Source organism: Protopterus annectens, chromosome 10.part0 (assembly GCF_019279795.1).
Source record: "Protopterus annectens isolate FY-2018-M chromosome 10.part0, PAN1.0, whole genome shotgun sequence".
Taxonomy (NCBI): Eukaryota; Metazoa; Chordata; order Ceratodontiformes; family Protopteridae; genus Protopterus; species Protopterus annectens.
In genome coordinates, this window is record NC_056744.1 from 1721275941 (window position 1) to 1721301618 (window position 25678).

General features: G+C 39.1%; 1 protein-coding gene across 1 annotated transcript in view; it reads left to right on the forward strand.

The window, feature by feature from the left end:
* LOC122814469 (zinc finger protein 845-like) overlaps nucleotides 1–25678 on the forward strand; it is a 781911-nt gene that overhangs the window by 560270 nt on the left and 195963 nt on the right. The window contains exon 9 of the mRNA XM_044087049.1: nucleotides 24002–24274. Coding sequence (XP_043942984.1) covers nucleotides 24002–24274 — 273 coding nt within the window. The remainder of the gene's footprint in view (nucleotides 1–24001; nucleotides 24275–25678) is intronic.

Sequence of the window (25678 nt, forward strand, 5' to 3'; positions counted from 1 at the left end):
CTCTGTCATTCAATCATCATGTTTCAACTATTGTAAGAAAATTCTTCTGTCTCATTTAATTCACAAGGTAATACCTTCAAGATCCAAAGAAGGCATCCTACCTCTGTAGTCTTCCCTTAATGACCCATTATTATACACATTGTCCTCTTTAGTATAAATCCAGGCATATCACACAACTAGAAAGGCGCCACCATTTTTTTAACCAAGAAAATTAAAGTCCTTAAACCCTTTAACTATCCTAAAAGATTAGCGCAATTCCATTTCTACTCAGAAGTTTACTGGATACTTTGAGGTGACTTGTGTCTCACATTTCAGGCCATGAATGATCCAGTCCAATTTGATTATGTATTTCATCACAAAATGAGTGGCTGCACAAAGACCTGCACTAGGGACCTAAGTCACAGGAAATGTAGATTCCTAATTCACTATATTCCCAGTGTATGGAATAAGTTTCTCCTACAGGTTAAGCAAAGTACTTCTCTGTTTAACTTTAAAGTTAGTCTTGATGGTGGATGGGTAGACAGAAATTTGCACAGGAGTTATCACGTACAACCATACTCAGTTTGTGAGGTGATAAGAACTTTTAAACATGTAAACATAAACCTAAAATGGATAGGCATTGTATAGTTCCTGTGAATCCTTGTCTAGTACGGGTCAGATGCTCCTATATTTTCATTCCTTTGACTTACATTCTAAATATGCATATATGTTGTTTTTGCAGCATTTGGATTGTGTTTAGTTTTCAGACTAGTTGCACTGTTGGTTGTTTTGTATGTTTTTTAGTGTTACAGTATTTCTGAGGAGAAATTATGTTTTTTGTTTAAACATGTTGCTTACAGAATCTTATGGATTCAAAAACATGCAAATGTAAGCAAAATAAAATTCACCTTAAGACAGACATAATTTATATGTAATATGCTTGAGGCTCTGTGAAGACTGGTAGAGATGGGTGAAGGCTGCCAGCCTAGTCAAATAGATTTGGTACATAATTCTGTCATTTGTAAATACTGTGAAATTTGAACTTAAAACAATGTGACAACATTGCCCTCTGATGTAAAGAAAGCTAAGTCAAGAATTTCTTGTTGGTCCTTTGAAATTAAAATTACTTTATGTCTGTTCCTTCGAAGTGATGAGTCTGGATTAAGCATCCTGTTTATTGTTTTAAGGCTAAAGTTAATGACCAGAATTTACATGTGGAATGTCCTTTATTGCTTTAAGTGTAAAGGAATGTAAATGCAGTTTCTGTCAGCCTGCGAACACCAGGAAAGTGTACAAGATGATGTGATGTTTTATCAGAACTACAGTTTCAATTTAAACAGTGAGAACCAGATATTATTAAGCATTTTTGTCTGACTATCCAACTCACAGCACTGCCTGTTGCTCTATGTAAGTTTTCTTGTGGATAGCTAGAAGCTAGAAATATTAGACTAAATGTTTTTCTGTGATGTCAGAACTGTACTACTGATTTATTTTAAGTATTTCTGTGTGATCTCTGAACTTTTGACTAGCATTTGACTGTGTAGTAGAAAGTATTGTCTTGTGGTTTTAATAATTTATTATTAAATATTTTAAAACCTTTTAACTGTGGCTGATTTTGTGTAGAGATAAGTTAAGCTCTAGAGTAGATTGCATATTTATAGACTTTACTGTCCAGGTCACTCCAAATAAGCTTTGACTGTTTAGTCACATCTACCAATTGGATAATAATATTGCACAGTAATAAGTGGACACCCTTTTAAGGGCCTTTGAGTAGCTGATAATTATTAGTGGGTGGTGGCAGCTGGTACTACCGTATAGTCTGGGTAAAAAGGGGCATAGCTGGAGAACCTGTGCCAGCCTTTCCCAGAATTGTCTGTGTGGTTGTGTAAACTCTTATCTCAAAGTGCGTGTCAGCTACCTGGGCAGGGACATGAAGTACTGGTTGGACAGAGAGGGTGCTGGAGATTTTAGCTTGCCCATTAGGCGGAGATCTGGACCCTATAGCTGTGCCAGTAAGGAGTCTTATTGGGGACCTGGGGAGCAAGGGAGCAACCAGCCCCAGACTGACTGTGAACTCTGTGTGCTCTTAAGGGAAATTGCACTTTACTGTGTGTATTTGTTATCCTTCTCTCATATATGAGATTCCCTCTCTGGTGTTAGTGGTGAGGATTGAGGCTCCTTGATTGCTGGGCCAGGGCATGGGCATCACTGGCTTTTACATCTTTTAATGTAAGAAATGTGTGCATACATTTCCTCCTCAGAAGACACATAGCTGATGCCTAGTGCGTTTTGGAATGCCACATCTTTTGAAGACTTGTGATGAAAGATTTCTGCATGATAGCCCAGTTCAACTCACTTGGTTGTTTCCTATAAGAATCCCTTTTGAGAATGATGTCCCTGAGGGAATCCTGCTGGCTTGAACTGAACTCCAGCCTATAGTGCCAAGTTAAAGTGTACAAAAATTATTAAGTACACCTCTTTTCTACTGGACCTTTGGCAAAAAAGGCTTTTGGCATGACTACAGCGAGAGTATAATGAGCTCTAGACAAACCAGTCCAACATTTCTGATGACAAAAGCTTAAACAATCCTGTAAATACTTTGATAAAATGACATGTGACACTTATCCCTGCTTATAGTCTGAAAAGGAGACAAAGTACTGGAACTATTTCATTAGACCCTTGGGTGTGTGCAAATAAAACCTCATCAGTTTGTGAATATGAAGATTCTACATTGCTATTTCTTTTTGTTGGCATAATTCTGATGGACCACTGGAGGATTTATAATCTATGTAAGGCTTACCTCTGCACCACTTTAGGCAAATAAGAATGGTTTGTTCATAGTACCACCCTATCCTTATGGAAGACTGAAACATGGGAGATTAATATGAAGGGCCTGTATCTCTGAGATTTTCCTTGTGGACAAAACAGAGATTATGAATATAATTTTAAGACAGGTATGTCAAGCATACAGAGGATGCTGGCTCAAAAGGGGTAGTATTACCTTTGCCAACATGAATACGAAGTTCCAGAGAGAAGTTGCATCTCTGAGCAGATGTGTACTTAAAAACATTCACCACAGGAACAACAATGTGCACCTTTTTGGAGACCATTAAATTATCTTCAAAACCTTTGTGGAACTTTGAAATGTGCATTAAATGTATTCTGATAAAAGAGCAAAAAAACATATGGAGATAGATTCATGGCCTGTCTGGGTGTGGGTGGTCAGATGGGTGGGTTAGTAGAGCTCTGAAGAACTTGAGACATTGAGACATCTCCAGAAGATAGGGTAAAGTAGACCAAATTTGCTGGGGCAAAAAAAGAGTTATGAAAATGACCTTGGGCCTGAGTGTCTTCAGTTTCTGAAAAAACTTTGGGATTAGAAGAACAAGGTAAGGCATAAAGGAGACCCAGGCACCAGTCTTAGATAACAGTATCTCTGGGTTGTTGTCCCAGATGAAGTAAGAGAGAAAACATCTATCTTTGATGTAGGTATGGGATTAAAATAGGTCACACGAAAGCCCTCCTAATAGGCAGAAACCCCTCAACACAGCCATCCAGCTTAGTGACCATTTTTGTGACATCAGTGAATAATGACTGAGCCTGCACACTATAGAGCTGGTTTAGCCAGGGATGTGAATGGCTATCACAAAGTGGTTGGTTGAAATATCCCAATCACAAACCTTCATGGCCTGTAAGCAGAGAGGATAGGATCACATCCCTCTGTCCTTGTTGCTATACCACACCATGGTAGCTCTGTAGTCGAGAGTCCTAAAATTATTTCCAAGTTTAGGAGGAGTGATCTGAATTCCAGACCCCTAATGTGTAGACTGACCTGTAGAGCTGACTAGACACCGCAAACAATCCTACCCTAACAGTGCCCCCATTACCGGCCTGAAACATCTGCAATGACCATTACCATAAGACAGTGGAGGTACAACAGATAGCCCACAATCAAACTGTGATTATGGATGCACCATTTAAAGTGATTTTTGTTCTCAAGATCTTGTTCTGGAATGGCAACATGTCTGAGACTTGAGACCACTGACTGCTGAATATCCTCTGGTACATTCTAATCTTCAGGCTGAATTAAGGCATCATGCACATAGAGACTACCATTATCCTTAACATCCAGAGGTAGTGAAAATGCTTTGAGTGAGTCCAATTGCAAAATAAAACTGACTGCTCTCTGAATAGTGAGTACTCAGTACGGAAGTAGCCTGGCTCTGCAATGAAGTATATTCCAAAAAGGCAATCAGTAAACTGAAGGTTCTGTAATAACTGTAGTTGAGAATTCACCAGGTTGACAGCAAAATATCTGAAAAAAACAACTGTATGGTCCAAACAAGCTTTTCCCTTGTCCCTGATACAAAGAGGCAGTCATTCAGAGAGGAGAATATCTTAGATCCCTGCAGCTATTGATGTGCTGCCAAGTGTTTGGTAAGCACTCTGGGTGCTATGTTGAGTGCAAATGAAAGTAACTGACTCTTACTCATACATATAGGAGAATCCAATATGGTCTTCAAAGAAAGGGGACCAACCTATCTACATCCTTTCAGGCTGTCTTGACTGTCAAAGCAAGCATTCTGTCCACCGGCAGCACCATGTAGACATTCAGTGTGGGAGACCTGAATGCTACTTTGAAAATCTTTTTGGAAAATGGTGTGCTGAAGTGTGAATCTCCTTCAGCCTCATTAGCTCCATTAGTTCCCCACATTTGGTGTCATAAAGGGGATGTAGAGGAATCACCATTTCCCTTAATGTCTGTGCCCAAGATGGGTAATTCCAAAGGAGAATCCAGATGCCCCTCAGGCACTGATACTTCCTCCAGTTCTTCAGGTGGGGCTCACCTGAGGAACAGGAATCACAAGGAGATCTGGAACAGTGATTCCTAGTTCTTCAGGAGTATTCATGTCCTCCAGACCTGCCTCTTGGAATGACTGCAGGCTTAGAGAAAGATGATTTTTTTGGTGAGACCTTAGTCTGCAGATTGCTGTACTAGGAATTCTTGAACTGACCGGTGAAACAATGGGGCCATTGCTCTAGCTACCTCTGCTATCTGCATCAAATAATTTAACTTTGGAGCAATTAGGATGGCAGTGACTGACACCAACATTTTTATCAGTACTGAATGCCTACTAACCTCAACCAGTTATGCCTGAGGCTAAATATTCAAAGCTACAGAAGCACATAGTCAAAGCAATGGTACAGTCACTAACACTGGCCTCAACAGTCAGAAAAAAAAGCTGATTCCGAAGTCACAGTGGGAGTAGGAGCAAATACTATTGATGTTGATGGCATATTCACAGCTGGAGAAAGTGTCTGACATCATCAACTACAGAAGACAAGGCCAGCATTGAGGTCACAGACATCTGGTTGACCATGGTCTCTCAAGCAATAACACTGAAGAGGGCAGTGAATAAAGAAAGCCAGTTGAAGAAAGGAGAACTGGGTATCTATCCATCCTGGAACTAGAAGAGGATGAGATCAGACCTCTACTAACTTGAGACAGTAATAACATATCCATCATCTTACTATTGTCAAGATCCAGCTGGATGCTGTAGTGCAACACTGACCCAGTGAGTCCAGATATAATATACAACCTTTACATATTCCTTTTCTGGACAGATTCATTGCAGTTTACCAACAATGAGAAGAAATGAATGCTAGGTCCAGCCAGAAATATTGTTTTCTCTGATGGATTTGTAGAAAAAGGTGGTATATTTCATGAAAGGCAAAAGTTCAGACCATGCTGCAGCCTTTCTGTTGGTGGTGTCTCAGAAGATTGTAGCTGCCAAGAATTTTCTCTGAATGATATATCAAATTTAATTCAACATTGTTCTGGTCTAGAATGTCAGATTATACACGAGAAAGATTCTGCAGGATTTTTGGAGATTTGGGGATCAGGAAAGAAATCATTTAATGATAACACATTCCATTGATTTCTGCCCTACTGAGGGTGACTTGATGTGGGATATCAAAGTAGAGGTCTGTTTAAACCATTTGAAGACCCAACGTCAAATCAGTTCCTTGCTATGGAAGCAGGCTGGTGACCAGATATTCCATCATTGTGGCTAGAGTGAGTATGCTGTCTAGATTCAGTGGGACTTCATGTCAGACTTAAAGAGCTGTTGATAATAACCTTAGGCTCTATGATATATTCTCATGTCACCCTGTGTTGGCTCACGCTAGCCTGGTAACACAAGCTCATAAATAACTGATGTCCACATATTGTTATAATGCACATAATAGTCAAGCTGACTCTGTTGAAATGTCAGCACTCCAAATGCTGAGTCCCTACATGCCAAAAGAAAAAAATAAAACAAAACCAGAAGAGAAGAGTCACTCTCAAAGATTGCTTTTCTCCTTAAAACTTCTTTTTTTGCAGGGATGGCAAGCCTCCCTGCACCCCTAAACTTAAATATACCAACTCTGAGATATCCACATCTCATATAAAAGAGAATATGCCGAGAAATGGTATCTCAGACTTAGTATATGTAAGTCCGATCTTTCAGCCATTCAGTTTGTATTTTTCAGCTTGCTCTAGCGGAGCCTGACATTTTAAATGATTACCAGTCAAGTTTAATTTATCAGCAAGTGTGACAACATAAAATGAGGATTTTTCATGGGACCAGCCCGAATGAATCTCACACTGTCTTAATCCATTATTCTCAGCTGAGGTCACTGTATCTTACAGAAAGAGTGATCACTTACAGATAATGAAATACCTGTATTGCTCTTTCTGTGAAGTGTACTGACCTTGGATTATCCCCAGCTTGATGCAATGCAAGTATCTGCAATCTCACTCTAATGAAAAGTGAGCAACAAAACAAAGGCAAATGGCAACTTAATCTAGCATGCTGAAGCAGCTCAAGAAAGCCATGGCCTTAGCCACCTGAGCTTCTCAAATGGCACTGTGCTAAAGAATACCGCAGGTAATGTCTGACAGCACCACAGTATTCTGATACTTATGAAAGGAAGCACTCATTCTTACCAATTATTGAAGATGGCCATTAGTGTTTAGGTTCTTGCATTCACTCTGGGTATCCATCTTTTCATGGTTCCTTTATCTAATAGTCAGAATGTTCTAGTAGTCAGCCTAGGCAGAGCTAGAGTAGATGACCAAAAGGATTTTTATCAAATTTTGGGGGTCCCAGTAAAAATGCACAACTAAGAACTGAGTAGACTGTGACTCAAAATGCCATAGCAGGATCATAGTCAGAAGGTATATTTTATGCATGTATTCCTTCAGCTAATATTGCGGGTCCCTTGGTAAAGGCAGTGGTGGATAGCTAGACTGATTCTAGTTGCTCCAATTTGTATTGATCAACTTCCATTCTGCCTCTTAGTACAGTTTTTAGGGAAGTCTTTGAATCTGCTCCAGGAAGGTTTGCTCTGGCAATAGTAGGGTAGAATGAGATTCCAGCTGTTTAGTCTTTTAACAGTATGACTGTTCAGTTTCTTATTCTTCACTGAAATCTTTTTTCTGCAGAGATGATTGCAATTTTGCAGGAAGCTAGAAAGCCTAATTCCAAAAGTCTTGTATTTTTTTCTGAAATGCTTTCTGCTTTAGTAGGAGAAGTAAATTGCTATTTTTGTTTAGGTGACCTTTCCCAGTATATTAAAATATTTGGTACATATGCTAGATAATTTATCCTGTTCCTCTGTCAGTGTTGATTGGTTTGTTGTTTCACTGTGTTTACCACCTATAACTTTTCTTCCCATAATACAGTTCTTCGTTAAAGAGGTTATGCATCTGAAAGAAAGTTGCTGGTTCTGCAGGCAGATATACATTTGGCATTGGAGAGTGAAATGAAGACTGCAGGAGGAGCTAATGTGAAGTTTTCGTGTGGAAGACTATATTCTTAGTGGATATTACTTTGGCCAATTTCAGTCAGCAGAGTCTCCTAATTGCAAACATTTTGAGTTTTTCCCTATATATATATATATAGTCATGATACATAGAAGGAAGTCCTTTATGCCTAATGATTAGCCATATTTGTCTTTGGTTTATAATATTCTGCTTCCCCTTCTTCTGTGATTAAATTCAACATGTGAGAATTTTACTGCTGAACTATATAAATCATAGGACAAAACATAGGTGTCCTATTGATAGTTCAAAGGTTTTTTAGAAAGGGATAGTGATTGTCAGATTCCTTTGCTCAGAACAGGTTGGTATTTCATTGGGGAAGCAGATTCTTTGTACATGGATTGCAGCTTCTACTGATTTCCTATTGTTAAGGTTAAGTGGTAAATTGTTGCAAGGCTCATCAGAAGCTGCTCTGATGCTTTGTTTCTGTTAGGTTTTGTTGGAATAGAGTTGTGCACCTGGTCTTTATTCTATGCACTTACTATGCAAACGTTCGACAGTCTGACAAATGCCCATGAGAGGTTTTGCCAAGGCAGTCCTTCCTGTTATGTTAAAAGCTGCCCCATGCTATTTTCTAGACACATGACTTGCTACTGCTCCCTGATGATGTCTTGATGAGGCGGAAATGGGGAATGAGGACATTTTGGGGTATTGTTGCTTAAGCTTCAGTAGGTGGACATAGAGATGGCAAATGGAACCTTGGGCAGGGTCATGGATCCCCCCGACAGCCATACCAGTATTTCATTTACAATAAAACACTGTTCAGACCTGTCAGTGTACATACTAATTTCTTCTTTACTTTTACAATAACCATGGAAATTTGGATTTTATTTAAAACTTTTATTTGAAGTTTTATAGTAAAACACTGACAACCATTTGTTAAAAATAAAATAAAATAAAAAATAAAATGATAACCCATTAAATGTTAAAAGCCATGCTGAGATTCATATTCAAATAACATATAGTGAGGCAATAATTAGTAGCTATGGGAAGGGTGCAGCAATTCAATAAACAAATGTATAATTCACCTTTTAACAGTATCAGACAGTCACTGGATGCTAGTGTCCCTTTTCAGGAGCAGCCCAGGAGCCCTGTCTGGAGAAGTGACTTGGTCAACCAAACAGTAGACAAATGAAGGCTGAGGGAATCAAACCCTGCACTACAGGAAGCAGCTCATCAACTACTCACAGTCTTACTCATCTGCACAAACTAGTAGACAAACTGTTGTAGCCCACCATAGTTCCTATTCCTAATGTTTGAAAGTTGGTGTAGACTGTAATCTTGGGTTGCAAAAAAAGCTGAATTAAAAATGTAGTCATAGTTAAAATACTAACATTAAACATAGACTTCATGCTGTCCAGTTTATTCACTGCCAAATATTAAACACAGTGTCAACAGTCAACAAAACAAGGAAGTTGTGTTATACCAAAAGAACATGGCTCATATGATGCTGCTCCTATTTACTACAGTCAGTTCCTTCCTTTACACCATAACGACTATGAGATGTAAAAGGCAAGCATTTATACACGCAACCATCAATTAGAGGCACTTGTAGAAATGTACACCTCAGATGTCTGAGATCAAGTGAATAAATGAATTCATAAATAATGGCCCACAAATGTATCAGCACAACCCATTCCAACTCCTCTCTGCCCTCTCAACTTCTTAGCTCAAAAATTAGAGGCAAAGACACAGAAATCAGGAACATGCTTTAAATATTTCTTGTATATAATTAGAAAGTTGCTGGAATAAAAATTATGACAACAAGCATTTTCTGAAGGCTACAAAGTATGAAACTTGCATACCTTTTCTTATTTAGTGGCTGCAATCCACAGCAATTTGACAGAAAACTGTATGCTACAATGAACAGACCAACATATCTCTCATCTTCTTTGCTCAAGAATTTGGACACACGAAGAAAGATCACAAATTGAAATATTTATGGAAGACTTAAGTATACCAAGGTTAGAGGTAGATGAGGCTCAACAATTAACAGTTAGATAGGAGGAGATGAGATTAAAATGGTGATGTACAAACAGTCTGGAAGAAACTCTCCAAGAACAGATGGTATTCCTGTGGAAGGTTGGAAGTTAGGAGGGAAGAAAGTGATAAAGGTCTGGAAGGTTTTATTTAACAGCATTTTAAAAGGAGGGGAAGCAGCAACATCCTGGAAGAAAGCTGTGGTGGCTGTATTACCTAAAGATAGCAATGACCCATCATATCTAGCTTCATATAGGCCCATTTCAGTTTTAAACCATGATTACAAAGTGTTTATGTCTATAATAGCTTACAGCATGGCAAAGGTGTTGCCAAAATTGATAGATATGGATCAGTGTGGTTTTGTGGAGGGGAGCTAGAGTTTGACAGCATTAATAGAACAATGATGATCCAGAGAGAAGCAGAACACAAGAAAATACTGCTGTTGTTGATGGGTCTTGATGCAGATAATGCTTTCAACAGAGTAAGTTAGGATTTAATGGTACAGAGAACAGGCAAGAGGGGTGTGGAATTTGTTGGAGAAAACTAGCAAAGCAACCAGGTATTGGGAGCAAATAACTACAGAGGGAAAGGTAATAGAATGAAAAGAGGCCAAGAAGACATTGGACTGCAGGCCAGAGGCTGCCTTCCCTATCAGGGATTGAAATCAGAGTATAGGCAAAAGGACAGATGGGGGGATGGGAATCCTAAGGGAAAGACCTGCTCTGGTTGAATTTTTTAATTCTTGCCTCCAAGCCTTCATATATTCTCCTAATTAGCCATATTATTGTATCAGGGAATGCAAATGCTTTCATTGCCCTGTTCTTAAAATCCCAGCTTACTGTTTGGAATGGTTTCTCTGCATCAAGGCCCTCCAATAACAGCAGTATTTTCTTACATTCTGCTTAACTCTGGATTATCATTGCTCTATTAATGAGGGATTAATTGGGGATCTCTGGTAGTCTAGTGGTTATGATTTGATGAGCTCACCACCACAGAATGGGTTCCATTCCCAGTCACAGAATTTCAGTGGATTTTTTGGCTCTTTTACTCAGAGCTTCTCATCATTTGGAGATGATATCAGAGACTTTAGAGATTTTGGTTGCATCTGAATCCATGGCAAAAAAAACAAAATTAGGTATTATTTTGTACATGTATTACTTGTTTTAATTCCTTTATGAAAGATTTCTGTGTGATTTATTGCTTTTCCAGTACTGCTAAGAATTGCATTTTTCCACTAGAGTAAGGTCTGTTGTTCTGCATTTGTAGTACTCTGAAAACACTGTATCTACTGTTTCTAGTGCTTTTAGGCATCTGTTTTGTGGTTCCCTAACACCTGAGCATCTTACCAGTCATTTTACATTAAGAAGGTGAAAGTCTTCACTCTTGTGGTAGTAGATGGCTGATTTCACCTGTCTGAGCTGAGAATTGCTGTTGGAAAGCTTACTGTGTTCTTATCTAATTAGCCTTGGGGCATAGGTAGTTTAAAACTTGTTTTTTCTGCTTTTATGTAAGTCTCACTTTTATGTAAAGCTGCTCACCATGCAGTGGTGCCTTGTATATATGCAGTCACCAGATGTTGCACTATCCCTATAAAAACTACCTTAGAAATTTCCTCTGTCCTGCACTACTCAAGGAGCAACTAGTTTGCACACTGAGCAGCATTGCCACATTTAGTTAGGTCTAGATTACATTATTATAGCATCCAGGGCTATTGCTGATCAAACAGTGACTGGTTTGGGTGCTGAGCAGCATTGCCACATTTAGTTAGGTCTAGATTACATTATTACAGCACCGAGGGCTATTGATGATCAAACAGTGACTGGTTTGGTTGCTGGGCAGTATTGCCACATTTATTTAGGTTTGGATTACATTATTATAGCATCCAGGGCTATTGCTGATCAAACAGTGACTGGTTTGGGTGCTGAGCAGCATTGCCACATTTAGCTAGGTCTAGATTACATTATTACAGCACCGAGGGCTATTGCTGATCAAACAGTGACTGGTTTGGGTGCTGGGCAGTATTGCCACATTTAGTTAGGTCTAGGTTACATTATTACAGCACCCATGGCTATTGCTGATCAAACAGTGACTGGTTTGGTTGCTGGGCAGTATTGCCACATTTAGTTAGGTCTGGATTACATTATTACAGCACCCAGGGCTATTGCTGATCAAACAGTGACTGGTTTGGGTGCTGGGCAGTATTGCTACATTTAGTTAGGTCTAGATTACATTATTACAGCACCCAGGGCTATTGCTGATCAAACAGTGACTGGTTTGGGCACTGGGCAGTATTGCCACATTTAGTTAGGTCTAGATTACATTATTATAGCACCCAGGGCTATTGATGATCAAACAGTGACTGGTTTGGGTGCTGGGCAGTATTGCCACATTTAATTAGGTCTAGATTACATTATTACAGCACCCAGGGCTATTGATGATCAAACAGTGACTGGTTGTTAGGTCTAGACTACATTATTACAGCACCCAGGGCTATTGCTGATCAAACAGTGACTGTTTTGGGTGCTAGGCAGTATTGCCACATTTAGTTAGGTCTAGATTATATTATTACAGCACCCAGGGCTATTGCTGATCAAACAGTGACTGATTTGGGTGCTGGGCAGTATTGCCACATTTAGTTAGGTCTAGATTACATTATTACAGCCCCCAGGGCTATTGCTGATCAAACAGTGACTGGTTTGGGCGCTGGGCAGTATTGCCACATTTAGTTAGGTCTAGATTACATTATTACAGAACCCAGGGCTATTGCTGATCAAACAGTGACTGGTTTGGGTGCTGGGCAGTATTGCTGGATAGGTTAGCTGTAGTTTACACCAAGTAAACACCCATTCCTCATCCAGTTGAAACACCTTTCACTTTTTTCCCATGTAAAGCAGATATTGGGACCTGCAACCATGGATAAACACTTTCCTGCTATCTCTGCATCTAGCTTGCTGGACATGGGCATCCTGAGCTAATGTAACAATTGCTTTATGTACATTGACAACCACTTAATTCTGGAACATTCAAATACTGTATGTGAGAGATGTAGTTACGCAATATCACCAGAGGCTAGACTCTCACATACAGACACAGACAAACACCAAAGAGGTTGTCAGTGACACACTCACACAACACTCACTGCACTTACAAAGGATCAGACACATAGACCCACATATGCAGAGGTGCTCACATGTAACTTACCCAAACTTCAAAGGCATCTTGAGCGTAGTCCTCAGAAACTCTCAATGCACACAAACAAGAGAACTCCCACTACAACACATAAAACCACGTCACTGTGTCTCAACTAGCAAGGTGTAACACCTCACAACCCAGTATTTTAGTCATAGAAGAGTCCATTGTGAGACACACTGATGTTCCTCTCACCAGAATGGATAAGGAGAAGGTTACACTTAGTTTCTTGTCAGGGGCCAGGATCCGCCATATCATGCAACACTCAGGCCACTAAACACCAAGTACTAGTATGACTCATTCATAGTCCATGTGAGCGTAAATGACCTGAGATGTACCCCCTGGACAATGTGAAGAGAGACATGACTGAGCTGTTAGAATATCTGTCTCAGGAAGGTATGGGCCTAGTACTGGGCATCTTTCTACCATCTCTAATGATGATACTACAATACCAACAGAAAATGTTTGACTTCAATAATTGGCTTAGCTACTGGTGTCATTCCAAAGGGGTCCAATATATGTCAGCCTGAGAGAACATGGTTGACGCCACACACATTGCTTTGCCAGTGATGGTCTTTACCTGTCGCCACTAGGCTTTTGGACATTGACCAAAGCATTATTCACCCCTATAGTACCATTTTTATGCATAGTCAAACAGACAAACCTTCCAACATAGCAAAATCTAATCAGGTTAAGCTAAAGGTATTACTGCTCCACTGCTAGGAGTCTCAAAAAGAAGCTGCACTCCCTGGAAGCACTCCTCACGCTGGAGAAGGCTGACCTCTGTGCAGTTACCGAAACTTGGTTCTAAGCCATGGAAAGCACTCCAGCAGTGCATAGCTATAATGCTTTTCATACATTCTGATTACCCACCACACATGAAAGGACAAAAGGCATCTCTATCTACATAAAGGATAAGCGCACCTCAAGACTGGTCAAACAATATGGCATGCTTGGGCTACTCTATGTACAACTAGCCATAGGAAAAGTCCATTGCCATATTCTTTCTAGCTACAGGTCCCCCACCATGAACCAGAAAACCCATTCACCATGCCTGAAGTCATTTGAATCTCTCACCATTTAGCCCAGTTCCATACTCATGGGTGATTTTAACTACCCTTTCATTAACTGGGATACATACACAACCATTAACTTGCAGGCCCAAAGATATCTAGACTTTGTTAATGGAAATAACCTGGAGCAACTAGTCTGCCCTCCCACTAGGGATGCAAATATCCTAGACCTGGTACTCATAAATATGGGAGAGTGTTGCACCCCCCCAAGGGTGATGTCCTCACTGGTTAGATCAGATCACAAAGCCAGCTTCCTTGAAATAAATACAAAACCAGGCCACCCCACCTAACCCCAAAACCTTTAAGAAGTATTCTAAGGCAACCACCTCCTATTTAGTGATGGCATAGTAGTTTCCAAGCTCCCCAAACCCAAGAAATACAAAAGCCTATGTGGAGGCATACACAAAAGCCTTGTATGACCACATAAACAACGGCATAGAAACAGAAGTACCAGGCCAAAATAAGCCCAAGTCAAATCACAAAAACAAGCCACACTGGTGGATTCCTGGTATAAATTGGTTGCACAACAAAAGAATGAGAATGTTTTCTTGCAGTAAGAGAGAATATGCAGTGTGCAGAGCAAAAAAATCCCTGATTAGTCTAAACAAGTAAATCAAGAAACTAGTCATGTCTTCCAAAGCAAATTTTAAGGCAGAAATAGCCTCCCAAGCTAAGGATAACCATAAGGTATTTTTCAGTTATGCCTGCAGTCTTAATGGCAACACCCAACAATATGCAGAATTAGTTGTAGATGGCATCACCTATACTCAGCCAGGAGATATAGCAAATCTGCTGTCCAATAAATTCAGCTCAAATTTCACTTTCCCATCACCTCCAGTTATTCCCCAAGAAATGTTCTCCGCCATTCCTTTACCAGTTTCACCAAAGAACAGGTCACCACTGTGCTCTCTAAAGCTAAAAACAAGGCTTTGATGGGCTTTGATGATATCCCAGGATGCCCTTTAAATGGCTTGAAACAGGACCTGTCAGGCCCACTAGCATCTCTATTTAACCACAGCCTCCAGACTGGCTTTGTTCCAATGGAGTGGAGGACAGCAACAGTCATCCCACCCTTGTCACCAGCATTAGGTTTATTTATCAATAAATGTGAGATTGACTTAACAGCCTATTTTCAGAGGAAAAGTAATGAGAAGTTTTACAACTTAAATGAAAAACAGAGGAAAGATCTGAGTAACAACTCAGATCTAACAATAAGAATGGCAGATAAGGGAGGGGCAGTTGTGCTTTTGGATACACATTGGTATAGGACTAAGATGAAGGAATTGCTTTCCGAAAGAGAGGTTTATGTGTTATTAAATCCAGTTGAGGTAAAAGGTGTGATTGACAGAGTACACACTGGTTATATATTAATCAGTATATAGAACAGGATCTGTTTGATTTTCTCTTAATAGAGAAGCCAGTTATACCTGTGTTCAAGGCCCTCCTGAAGGTACATAAATCACCTACTGACCCACCTCTTAGACCTATTGTGTTAGGAAGAGGGTGGGTAACTGAAAATATTTCTATCTGGCTAGAAGTTACATTAAGACCTTATGTAGATAAATTAGAGAATATACTGAAGGATACAGCACATTTCCTCACTGTTTTGGGGGATCTAAGTAGGAACATGTCCCTAGAAAACATGATAATGGTCACACTAGATGTCCAAAGCTTATTTACGGTGATAGGGAACCACTATGGAATAACAGCCGTAGGGGAACTGCTCAATGGGATGAAACTTGACCTAATAAAAGATCTACTAGCATTAGTTTTGGACAATAATGTTTTCATGGGCATTAATTCTACATCACAGGGGTAGCCATGGGCACCCAATTTAGTTCTATTGCATTGGGAAAAACAGCATGTATTAGAGAATGAGGAATGGTACAGGTATATAGGAGTATATCTACGTTTTGTGGATGATATTTTTATCTTGTGGAGAAGGAGTAGCACACAGTTGACACATTTCATAGATTTTCTTCATTCGACAACCTCATTTTTGAAGTTTAGTATCAACAGTTCTAGTGATCAAATAGACTTTCTGTTAGATTCACTGGGAATGGTTTTAGTTCTGAGTTGTTCAGAAAGGAATGTTGGAAGAACACCATGCTATCATTTGATAGCATGCACCCTCGTTTCATGTTCCCTAACATAGTACAAGATCAGGTCAGTAGGACCTCTAGGTTGAGTATGGAAGATGAACAGTTTGATCAAGAGATAATAAAGTTGAGAAAAAATTTTCAGGATAGAGGTTACAATGATGGTTTGATAGAAAGGGTAGTGAAGAAGGGTAGGACACACAGAAGGGACAAATATAAGCCTTGGATTAATGTGTCTAGGCAGAATGAGAGGAAAGATACATCTGCTGTATGTACACGAACAAGACAAAGGTTTATGTTAACTTATGGAAGTAATGTAAAGGGTGTTTGTGACATAATCAACCAGAACTGGAATATCATCACCAGTGATGACTGCCTGAGGGACATTGTAGGTAGTAACCCACAATTTGGATACAGGAGGAATAGAAATTTAAAGGACATGTTGTGTAAAGAGAGGGTAGCCAATATCACAAAAGCTCTGCCACTAACCATGGGCACGGTACCATGTGGTCATTGCAAGGCTTGTGCCCATATTAATAGAGATGTGGTTTTCACTCATCCGGTAAGTGGGAGGAGATTTCAGTTAAAAGGGAGAGCAACTTGTAGGACAACAGACGTTGTGTATTAACTGTGACTCCTGTTCGTGTTATTATGTGGGCAAGACCAATAACATGCTCAAGGTCAGAATTTTACAACATATGTCATCAATTAGAAATTTGGATGAACATAATGCCCTATATAGACATGTACAGAATCATTCCACACATCAATTCAGTTTTAGGGTTATACAGAATGTAGTCTTGAATAACAGAGGTGGTGACATTAAGCAAACCACTGAATGGGTGGAGTCTAAATGGATCCTAGAGCTAGCTGCACACAGGTTCCCAGGATTAAATGAAGCAGTGGATTGGTTGAGGAGTGTTTTAAATATGTTTGTGTTTGTATGTTCTCTGTATTGTGTTGTTATTAAACTTTAGGTTTTAAACCAGCAGTTTCCAGCAACGTTTTTTTCTGTTTTTCTTGGATTCTACATTGTGACTGTTGCTGGGATTATGTTCAGCATCTCTATTTAACCACAGCCTCCAGACTGGCTTTGTTCCAATGGAGTGGAGGACAGCAACAGTCATCCCTCTGCATAAAGGGGGACCATAAACTGACCCAGGAAATTACAGACAGTTTTTGACTATGGAAAGAATAATCATGGACCTGATAAATGGTGTCATAGGAAACCTCCAAACACTGAACCCAACCCAATTTGGCTTTGTCAAGGGTAGGTCTGCTAAAATCTGGTAGACTTGTTTGAAAAAGTCGCTAGGGCCATGACTAAGGGTAAAATAGTGCATATTACCTAGCTTGACCTGGCCAAGGCATTTGACACAATTCTCATAGATAAACTGCATCACCATATTTATAGCCAAATGGCTCGTGGACAGAACAGATGTTGTTAAAGTGGGTGAATCCAGATCCAGCAGGAGGACAGTTACTAGTGGTGTGACACAGGGCTCAGTGCTTGGATCACCCCTATTCAGAATATACTGTTGATTGCAAGTTGGGGGCAAACACATAATCCCCCAACAATGTAAATATTCTTTAGAAGGTTTGGACTCAGACAAATGATTGGTGCCAGAGCCATGGCCTAAAACTAAATGCAAATAAAATACATAATAATACCATTTGAGAAGTCAAATAACCCTGCAAATTACATTAATAGCACACCCCTAAGAGTGAACCCAGAGGTGAGATATCTAGGTACACAGATGGAGAGTAGCCTAAGCTACTTTGAATGCTATGTGTACACAGTGGTAAGGAAGTCCTTCTATGTGGCACAGCTTATAAGTAAAGCCATGGCATTCAGATCCAAGGAAGTTATATTCCCACTGTACCTAGTCCCCATCAGACCAGTAATGACTATACAATGCCCATTTTGCCCCTTTTGGCATGTACTTAACTAGGCATTTACAACAGCTGGAGTGATCTCAGAGATTCCTCAGAAAGAAAAATTAGGGTGTAAATAACATGTCTTATGTGAATAGACTAAAAGTCCTATCCCTTTACTCTGTCTCCTACTGATTATTAAGGGGTGACCTATGCCTAACCTACATGGCACTTACAAACGCAAGACAAACAGCATGAGGGTCATGCAAACTAGGGATCTAAACTTGCTGAGACTCAAACAAAACATGCTGGAGAGACAGATATGTGTCTTAAAGATTACCCCTTCTCTGGAACAGGTTTCCAATTCACATTAAGCAGAGCCTTTCCCTGGCCCTCCTCAAATGAAATTTGGATGAATGGATGGGGAATCATAAATTAACTCCTGGGTTAACACCTAGGTCCCTTATGGACAAGGGCAGTCTGCAAAATGCTCAAAGGCATAGGAACAAACCTAAGTCTTCCTGTATTTCCTAGGAATCATAAATCTGGTAAAATTTGGGAAATATTGGCTAGGCTTGTAAAGGCTGTTAAGCTATTAGCCTAGTAATCTCCTATGAACCTATGTCAAATGTTTCTCTCACCTCCACAAAACCACATAGATCCATTTATATAAGTTCTGCCAGCACTTTTGCCATTATCTTAGCTAGTATAATGCCTTATAATTCTTGTATAAAATTGAAATAAGTCTGATGGGTCTTTAACCTCTTTGGGTAGTCCAACCACCACAACTTTCTTCCAAGATGCTAGTGCTTCCCCTCCTTTTAAAACACTGTTATCACTTTCTTCCCTCCTAACTTCCAGACTCCCACAGGAATTACCATATGTTCCTGGGCACTTTCCTGTAGATTGATAATGCAGCACCATTTTATCTCATTTCGTCCTGTCTTAACTATTAGCTGTTAAGCTTCATCTACCTCTAATGTTGGCATAATTCTTTCATAAATATTTCCGTTTGTGCTTTTTCTTGGTTTCCACATTCCTCTGCTTTATACAAGTTTTCATAACATCTCCACAATACCTGAAACACCTGTACAGGATCTCTGGTAATTTTTATCGTCATAAGTTTGGTGATAATAATTTTTTTCTTTTTGTTGCCCAAGTTATGCAAACCAATGTTTTCACTTTGGAGCTGTAATCAAAAACAGTTTCTTAACAACAATCTTTCTAAATACATGCATATTATCGAACGTCTCCCTTATTTTCCCATTAGCACTTTGCTTTTGCTCCTCTTCTTTTACTGTGAGACTCCCCTTATTCTGCAATACTCTAACCTTTGTCAGACCCTCTAAATAGTTCCCATTACTCCTTAAACATATCCCTTTCATTTCTACCCTACCCTTAAACTCCAATTTCATTTTATCCGACTCACTAGCTTTCCCTTCTGAAGAAATTTCTGTTTTCCCTAAATGCTCTTGATTAACTTCCACTGCCTATTGCTTAAATTCCTCTTTTTACTAAGTATGAAGGTGCCAATGTCTTATTTTTTTTGTTCATGACCCTGTATTTTTGTCTTAGCTGTTATCAATGGATAATCTGAAATACTTATTGGATGTGTGCCAATGCTCTCAATTAAATGTACATGTTACTGTGAAATTTAATTTCTATCCAGTCTAACCCAGTTATTGTACCTTGGGGAATAATATGTAAATTCGGGCTGATTTTCTGCTACTAGATACATCTTCCATAGCAAATATTTACAAAACTTTCTTCAGAAACCTGCCCTGTTTTGTTATATTTCCTTTCTATGTCCCTCTGATAAATCCTCAGTATTCTAAATCACATTCCAGTCCCCACCTTTAAATATTCTCTGCTGAAAGCTGATTATTTCTTCCAAAATTTTCTTAAGCGCCATAATAGCAGTTTTTGGTAGAATATAAATGTACACCAGCGTGATCCTCATCTCTTGAAAATAGCCACAAATCTACCATCTCCTGGGTATATGGGTAGGGTTTTTTTGAGTTTTTCTAATCATATCAACAATCTGGTTAATGATAGCTGTAGAACTATAGGTTATATAAAAAAGATTTATAAAGTCTAGAAAGTGAGAAATGATGAAAGAGTTGCTTTTAAGTTATATTATATCCAATCCAGAGCGGCTATGATTGGATTTTTAATAAGTTAGGTCTTGGTTGATTTCTTATGGCCGGGTTTGGGCCATAGATTACATGTACCCTTTTAATTACCAAATTGTAGAGCACCAGTCCAGTTGGTTATTTGTACTGTTATAAAAGTAATAGAGTCTGTTCTTTCAAGCTTCTCTGGTATAGCAGAAAATCTCAGATTTTCTCTGCACACTTGGTTCAAACTCTACTCTTTCATGAAACAACTCTTCTTGAGATGCCTCATGCTCAGCCAGCCTTTTGCAGTTTTATCAGCTCTTCCAAATAGCTAGTTAAAGTTTCTTCTATCTTTCTAGACTTCTGTTATTTGAATTGATATAGTCCTTCAGTGATTCATTTATTTTAATCACCTCTGTGTGGATTTGATTTATTTTTTCTCACTAAATTACTAGAAGTCATCTCATGAAACTAATTTTTCTAGACTTCTGTTTTATCTGAATTGATATATTCCTTCAGTGTTTCATTTATTTTAAACACCTCTGTGTGGAATTTGATTTATTTTTTTCCTCTAAATTACCAGAAGCCATCTTATGAAACTTGAACTGCATTTTACTGAACAGCTGCAGGATTCTCCCCAGTCAGAGTGTTTTTATAGTTGATTTCATCTCTTGTTCTCCAAATTTCTTCCTTGCTGACATCCAGACAGTGCCATTAATACCCAGTAACTGAAGTTTACCCACACGGGGAGAGTTCTTATCAACCTGTTAATCATTTTGGAGCTATCTTGCCTTTTGAGAGACCATTGTTAAGGTAAACTGCAAAGGTCCTGTTGTTGAGTTAGTTTTAAAACCACTGATCTACCTCTTGTGCAAATTTATTTTTTCCTAGCTGTTGATGTAGTAGCTAGTGGTCCAGAGGTTGAAAGGCACAGTTAAGATACATTAAAATAACACCCCTTAATTGTCTGTTTTCCACATTGCTCTACAGTTGGTTAGTTAAAGTATGTAATATTGTGAATGTACTGCAGCTGGGACAGACTCCATACTGTTTTTGTCTATATATGTCACACCATTGAATAAGACTTGCCTGTTTATTAACTTTTCAGTAGTATAGCATGCCTTAGTGAGGATTTATTGTAAATCTTACTATACCATTGTTTTGATCTTATGGGTGTGTTTGTATGTACAACTTTAGATCAGAACTGAGTTTCCATGTTCAATTTTCTATGAATCCTATGACCTGCTGGCTTCCCTGTCTTAAAAAGAGGAGTTGGTGCTGTAAAACTGAAGACTAGATGAGAGTACAGCACCTACCAGAAATATTGGGATGATGCTTGGGGGGAGGTAATTGTCAGCTGTTGGGATGAAGGAGTAAAAATATTAAAAAAGGAGCTCCATGTCACCTAACAGAATTGTTCTTTTATTAATAGTGATCTGAACTGCCTGCACAGCAAAGAACAAAGTATTGAAAGGAAAGTAACAAGGCCTTCCTGCACTAGTCATAGTAAATAACAGCTAACGTATGTAGAGAAGGGCGAGACCAGCTTCTGGTCTTAAATATAACCTGCACCATTAGGTGGATAACAGATAAACTAAGATACAGAAATAAATGTCTGCTGCCTATTACAAAATGGACTAGGTAAACTATTTTGGATTAACAGATACTTCTGTCAGCTGTCATACTTATAGTATGGGGTTTAGATTAAGCACCTGTGTGCATGTTTAACATTACATTGGTTACCATTATAAAAATAAATTGCATAATGTCAACCATTAAGACGTGTTCCTAAGTAATGCAATCTTGGACCACAACAGAGTTTAATTCTGAAGGGTCCACACATCTTTGACCGAAATGCTACAGGAAGATGCTATGCTGTGAGGGTAGAGAGAAGATGACTTGGGATACAGAAGAAAGAAGAAGTTTTAAAGTGATATTGTCATGATCATGGGTGTATTGTAGCATCTAGTGAGTTTTGGTCATGATCATGGCTGCATTGTAGCATAGTGAGTTAAGTGCAGCAATGCACTTGTGTTGTTCTAATTTACTATTTATTTGAGTCATTTTTAATAAAACGCTTTGTAAACTTTTTATTAAACCACAACCCAAGTAAATTTAGTATGGTCCATCCTAGCATCACTGTAGGCATAGAGAGCACTCTTTCTGTAGACCAAAGTGGGTGCACCACTGTGCATATGACTTCATGCTTTCACTACCATGATGTCACTAAGGTTAAAGTTTGCTTCTAAACTCAGTGGCGTGATCATGAGGCAAGCATTACTATTACAAGTTTTTCCGCCTGCAAAATCAGCTGCCAGATACATTTGCCAATGCTGCAAAAATGTCATTTGTTTTTTTTTTTTGTGCACTACCTGATGTAATGTAAAGACAGGTAGTTATTTATGAGCAAACTGCTCTAAACAGGAAAAACATAATATATTTCTGTGTCTATAATATTCAGTAGTCAACACATGGATTCTTAATGTAGCCAGCCTGGAATAACACAAGATTTGACGTGGCTAAACGAATGAACGAATTTGATAGAGTTGAGTGACAAGTTTCAACACAACTATAAGCATGGGGAAGGTCTGTACTAATTAATGAAAGTCTGACTAATTAACAAAACCTTGTTTAGCTAGTGTGTTGTACAAAGATTAAATGTAATTCAGTACAAAATAAAAAGGCTTCCAGAGAGAGCTACTCACGCAGAATGGTTAAGTGGGGTAAGTGAATCTGTGCAAGGCAAAATTATAGTATTTATTTATTTGCACTTGTATACTGAGAAAGTCTGACTGGGCTAAAACAGACCCTTTTTCAGTGGAAGTCTGGGGAATTGTTCCATAGTGTAATATCAGGTTAGTAGAAACAGGGGAAAAACTGAAAGTGAATGTTCTGACAGTGATGATAACATTAGTAATGCATACAGAATAATGTTAATAGAAAGCTATTTACAGAAACATAGCACAGTATAGATAATGGAGGAAAAAATGGTGATCAGTAGCTAATGCATTTCCTATGTAGCTGCATCTAAACGTACAACTAAGTATTCAGTCAGTAAATAAAACAATTAGAAATATTAGCAAAAACTGCTTGCAATATATAGTACAGGATGTATGGTGGAGGAAAAACTGTGGATGAATATGTCACTTGTCATTTATCAATGCTAAAAAATATCAGAATATAGGTTGAGATAAAACAGTAGCTCAGTATTATGCAGTAGGTTTCCAGTCAAAAAAGACTGCATTAAGTGAAAATGTATTTTATAATAAATTAAAGTCACGTGGAATGATTTATTTGCATATAGTAATTAGTTCTGAATCAGCTTAGCAGCACTGTGATTAGTTCACAGAAAGGTTTGGTAATGAAATGTCTTTAAATATTTATCTTTTTTCATGTACTTGAATTGGATGGATTTCTGTGACATGTTATGGTTATATAGCTTGACTAACTATATGTTGAGTTTGCATACTTGACTACATGAAATAAAACGGCTTGAAACAGCAAATGTTCATATTCAGCAAGCTTTATGACAATTAATTGGTATACTGCCCCTTTAAATAGAAGCGGTCACTTCCTCACACATTCTACTTCCTGTGCTCTGATAATGAAACCAAAAAAAAAAAAAAAGCAATTTCTGTCAACAGGCTGAGTACAGGCAGAAGTTTGGATTTTGATGCAGCAGTTCATTTATTTCTTCTTTTTTCTAGAAACTCCAGTGATTCTGATTTGTGGGCAGTAGTTTTACAGAGTCTGTATTGACATGATTTAGTACAAAACAATAAAACCTTCCTGTCCTAAATGTAGACAAGAATTTCTTAAGAGAGCTACATGGTGAATTTACTCCTGCCTGAAATGGATCAATGTTCACAGAGGCTGAAACTGGGGTATATACAACAGGAACCAAACTGCAGTGAAAAAGAAAACATGCAGAATCTGTGTGCTACAAATGGGAGAACAGAGCAGTGCTGTGGAGAGCACAGACGGAGACTGGAGTTGTTCTGCCAGGAGGATGAGGCCTTTGTTTGTGTCCTGTGTGTTCCCAGACATTCCACCCACAGTTTTGTGTTACTGAATGAGGTAGCCAGTGTATATATGGTAAGGGATACTGCCTGATGAAGTGTGTGTGTGTGTGTGTGTGTGTGTGTGTGTGTGTGTGTGTGTGTGTGTGTGTGTGTGTGTGTGTGTGTGTGTGTGTGTGTGTGTGTGTGTGTGTGTGTGTGTGTGTGTGTGTGTGATATACTAATGTATTTTGTTCAGTAGCAAGTTTGTGTTAGTTGGCTAATTTTTGTTACTGAGATAGTAACTATATGTTTAAAATACTACGATATCAGGAGCAAGCTCTGTGCATAACAATACATTTATGTGGGTCCAAATTTTGATATAATAAGAGATTGGCTACATATCTGTTAATGAGCTTCATCCTGTAGTTTTGGGTTTGAGTCCCACAGTTTCCACTTTCAAATGTAAGACCCTGAGCAAGTTGCTTAACCAGACATTGTTACTGGGTTGCCACCAAAGAGCCAGAGGGCTTACTTGTTTGAAGAAAATAAAAACAATGTTCTGAAATGTGCATTAGTATACTGTTGATGTTACTTGCTTTAGAAATTTAAAAATAAATGCAGTGACTTGAAATTAATATTTTTCCTGACAGACCCCGCCTGATGGCTCCACTACCTTAACCTAGGTAGCCCTTTTTTTTCATCATTAGAATGACAACAGCTATCCCCAGGTTAGGTGATAGTGTTCTGACCTATTTGTTCCTGCTTGGAGGGGCTTTTTCAGCCCCACTGCCTGGCAATAAATGGATGGTAAGGATCAGGCCAACTTACCAGTCCAGTAGGGGGCCTACCTCCTATGGTGGAGAAACCATCCCCCATGTGGTGACTGTCTGAGCTTCTGTTTGCTGCTACCAGCTGCAGGAATTACTGTGTATCTCTACATGTTCTCAGGCAGCACATGCTCACAGGATCATACTTCATTTGTGCAACACCTAGTGGTCCTGCCAGGTGTCAACCAAGTGGAGAGCCCGATACACCTCCCTCCCCTCATTGGCACACTGTAGATAATACCCTGTGTGCAGGCTCAGTGCGTCTGTCCACAGGGTATCGTATGCAATGTATCGGTGCCCAAGGTGTTGTATATCCTGTATACAAGAAGCATTTTTATAATACCACGTGTGTTGGCACATTGTAAATAACAGCTTGTATGCAGGCCCATTGTAGATAATGCCTTGTGTGCATGCCCATTGTAAGTAATACCCTACGTGCATGCCCATTGTAAGTAATACCCTGTGTGCATGCCCATTGTAAGTAATACCCCTGTGCACTGCAGTTTAGTAGATGATGCAGTGGAAGCTCTTCAAAATTAAACGACTGGTATACTAGAGCCATGTGGACCAGGTGTGTCCTGGACAGCAATGTCGGTGCTGTTAGTGGTCCCCTAGAACCTTATGGAAATGGGAGTGTTTTGTAGAATGCCTATGTAGTGGTTGTTTCCTCC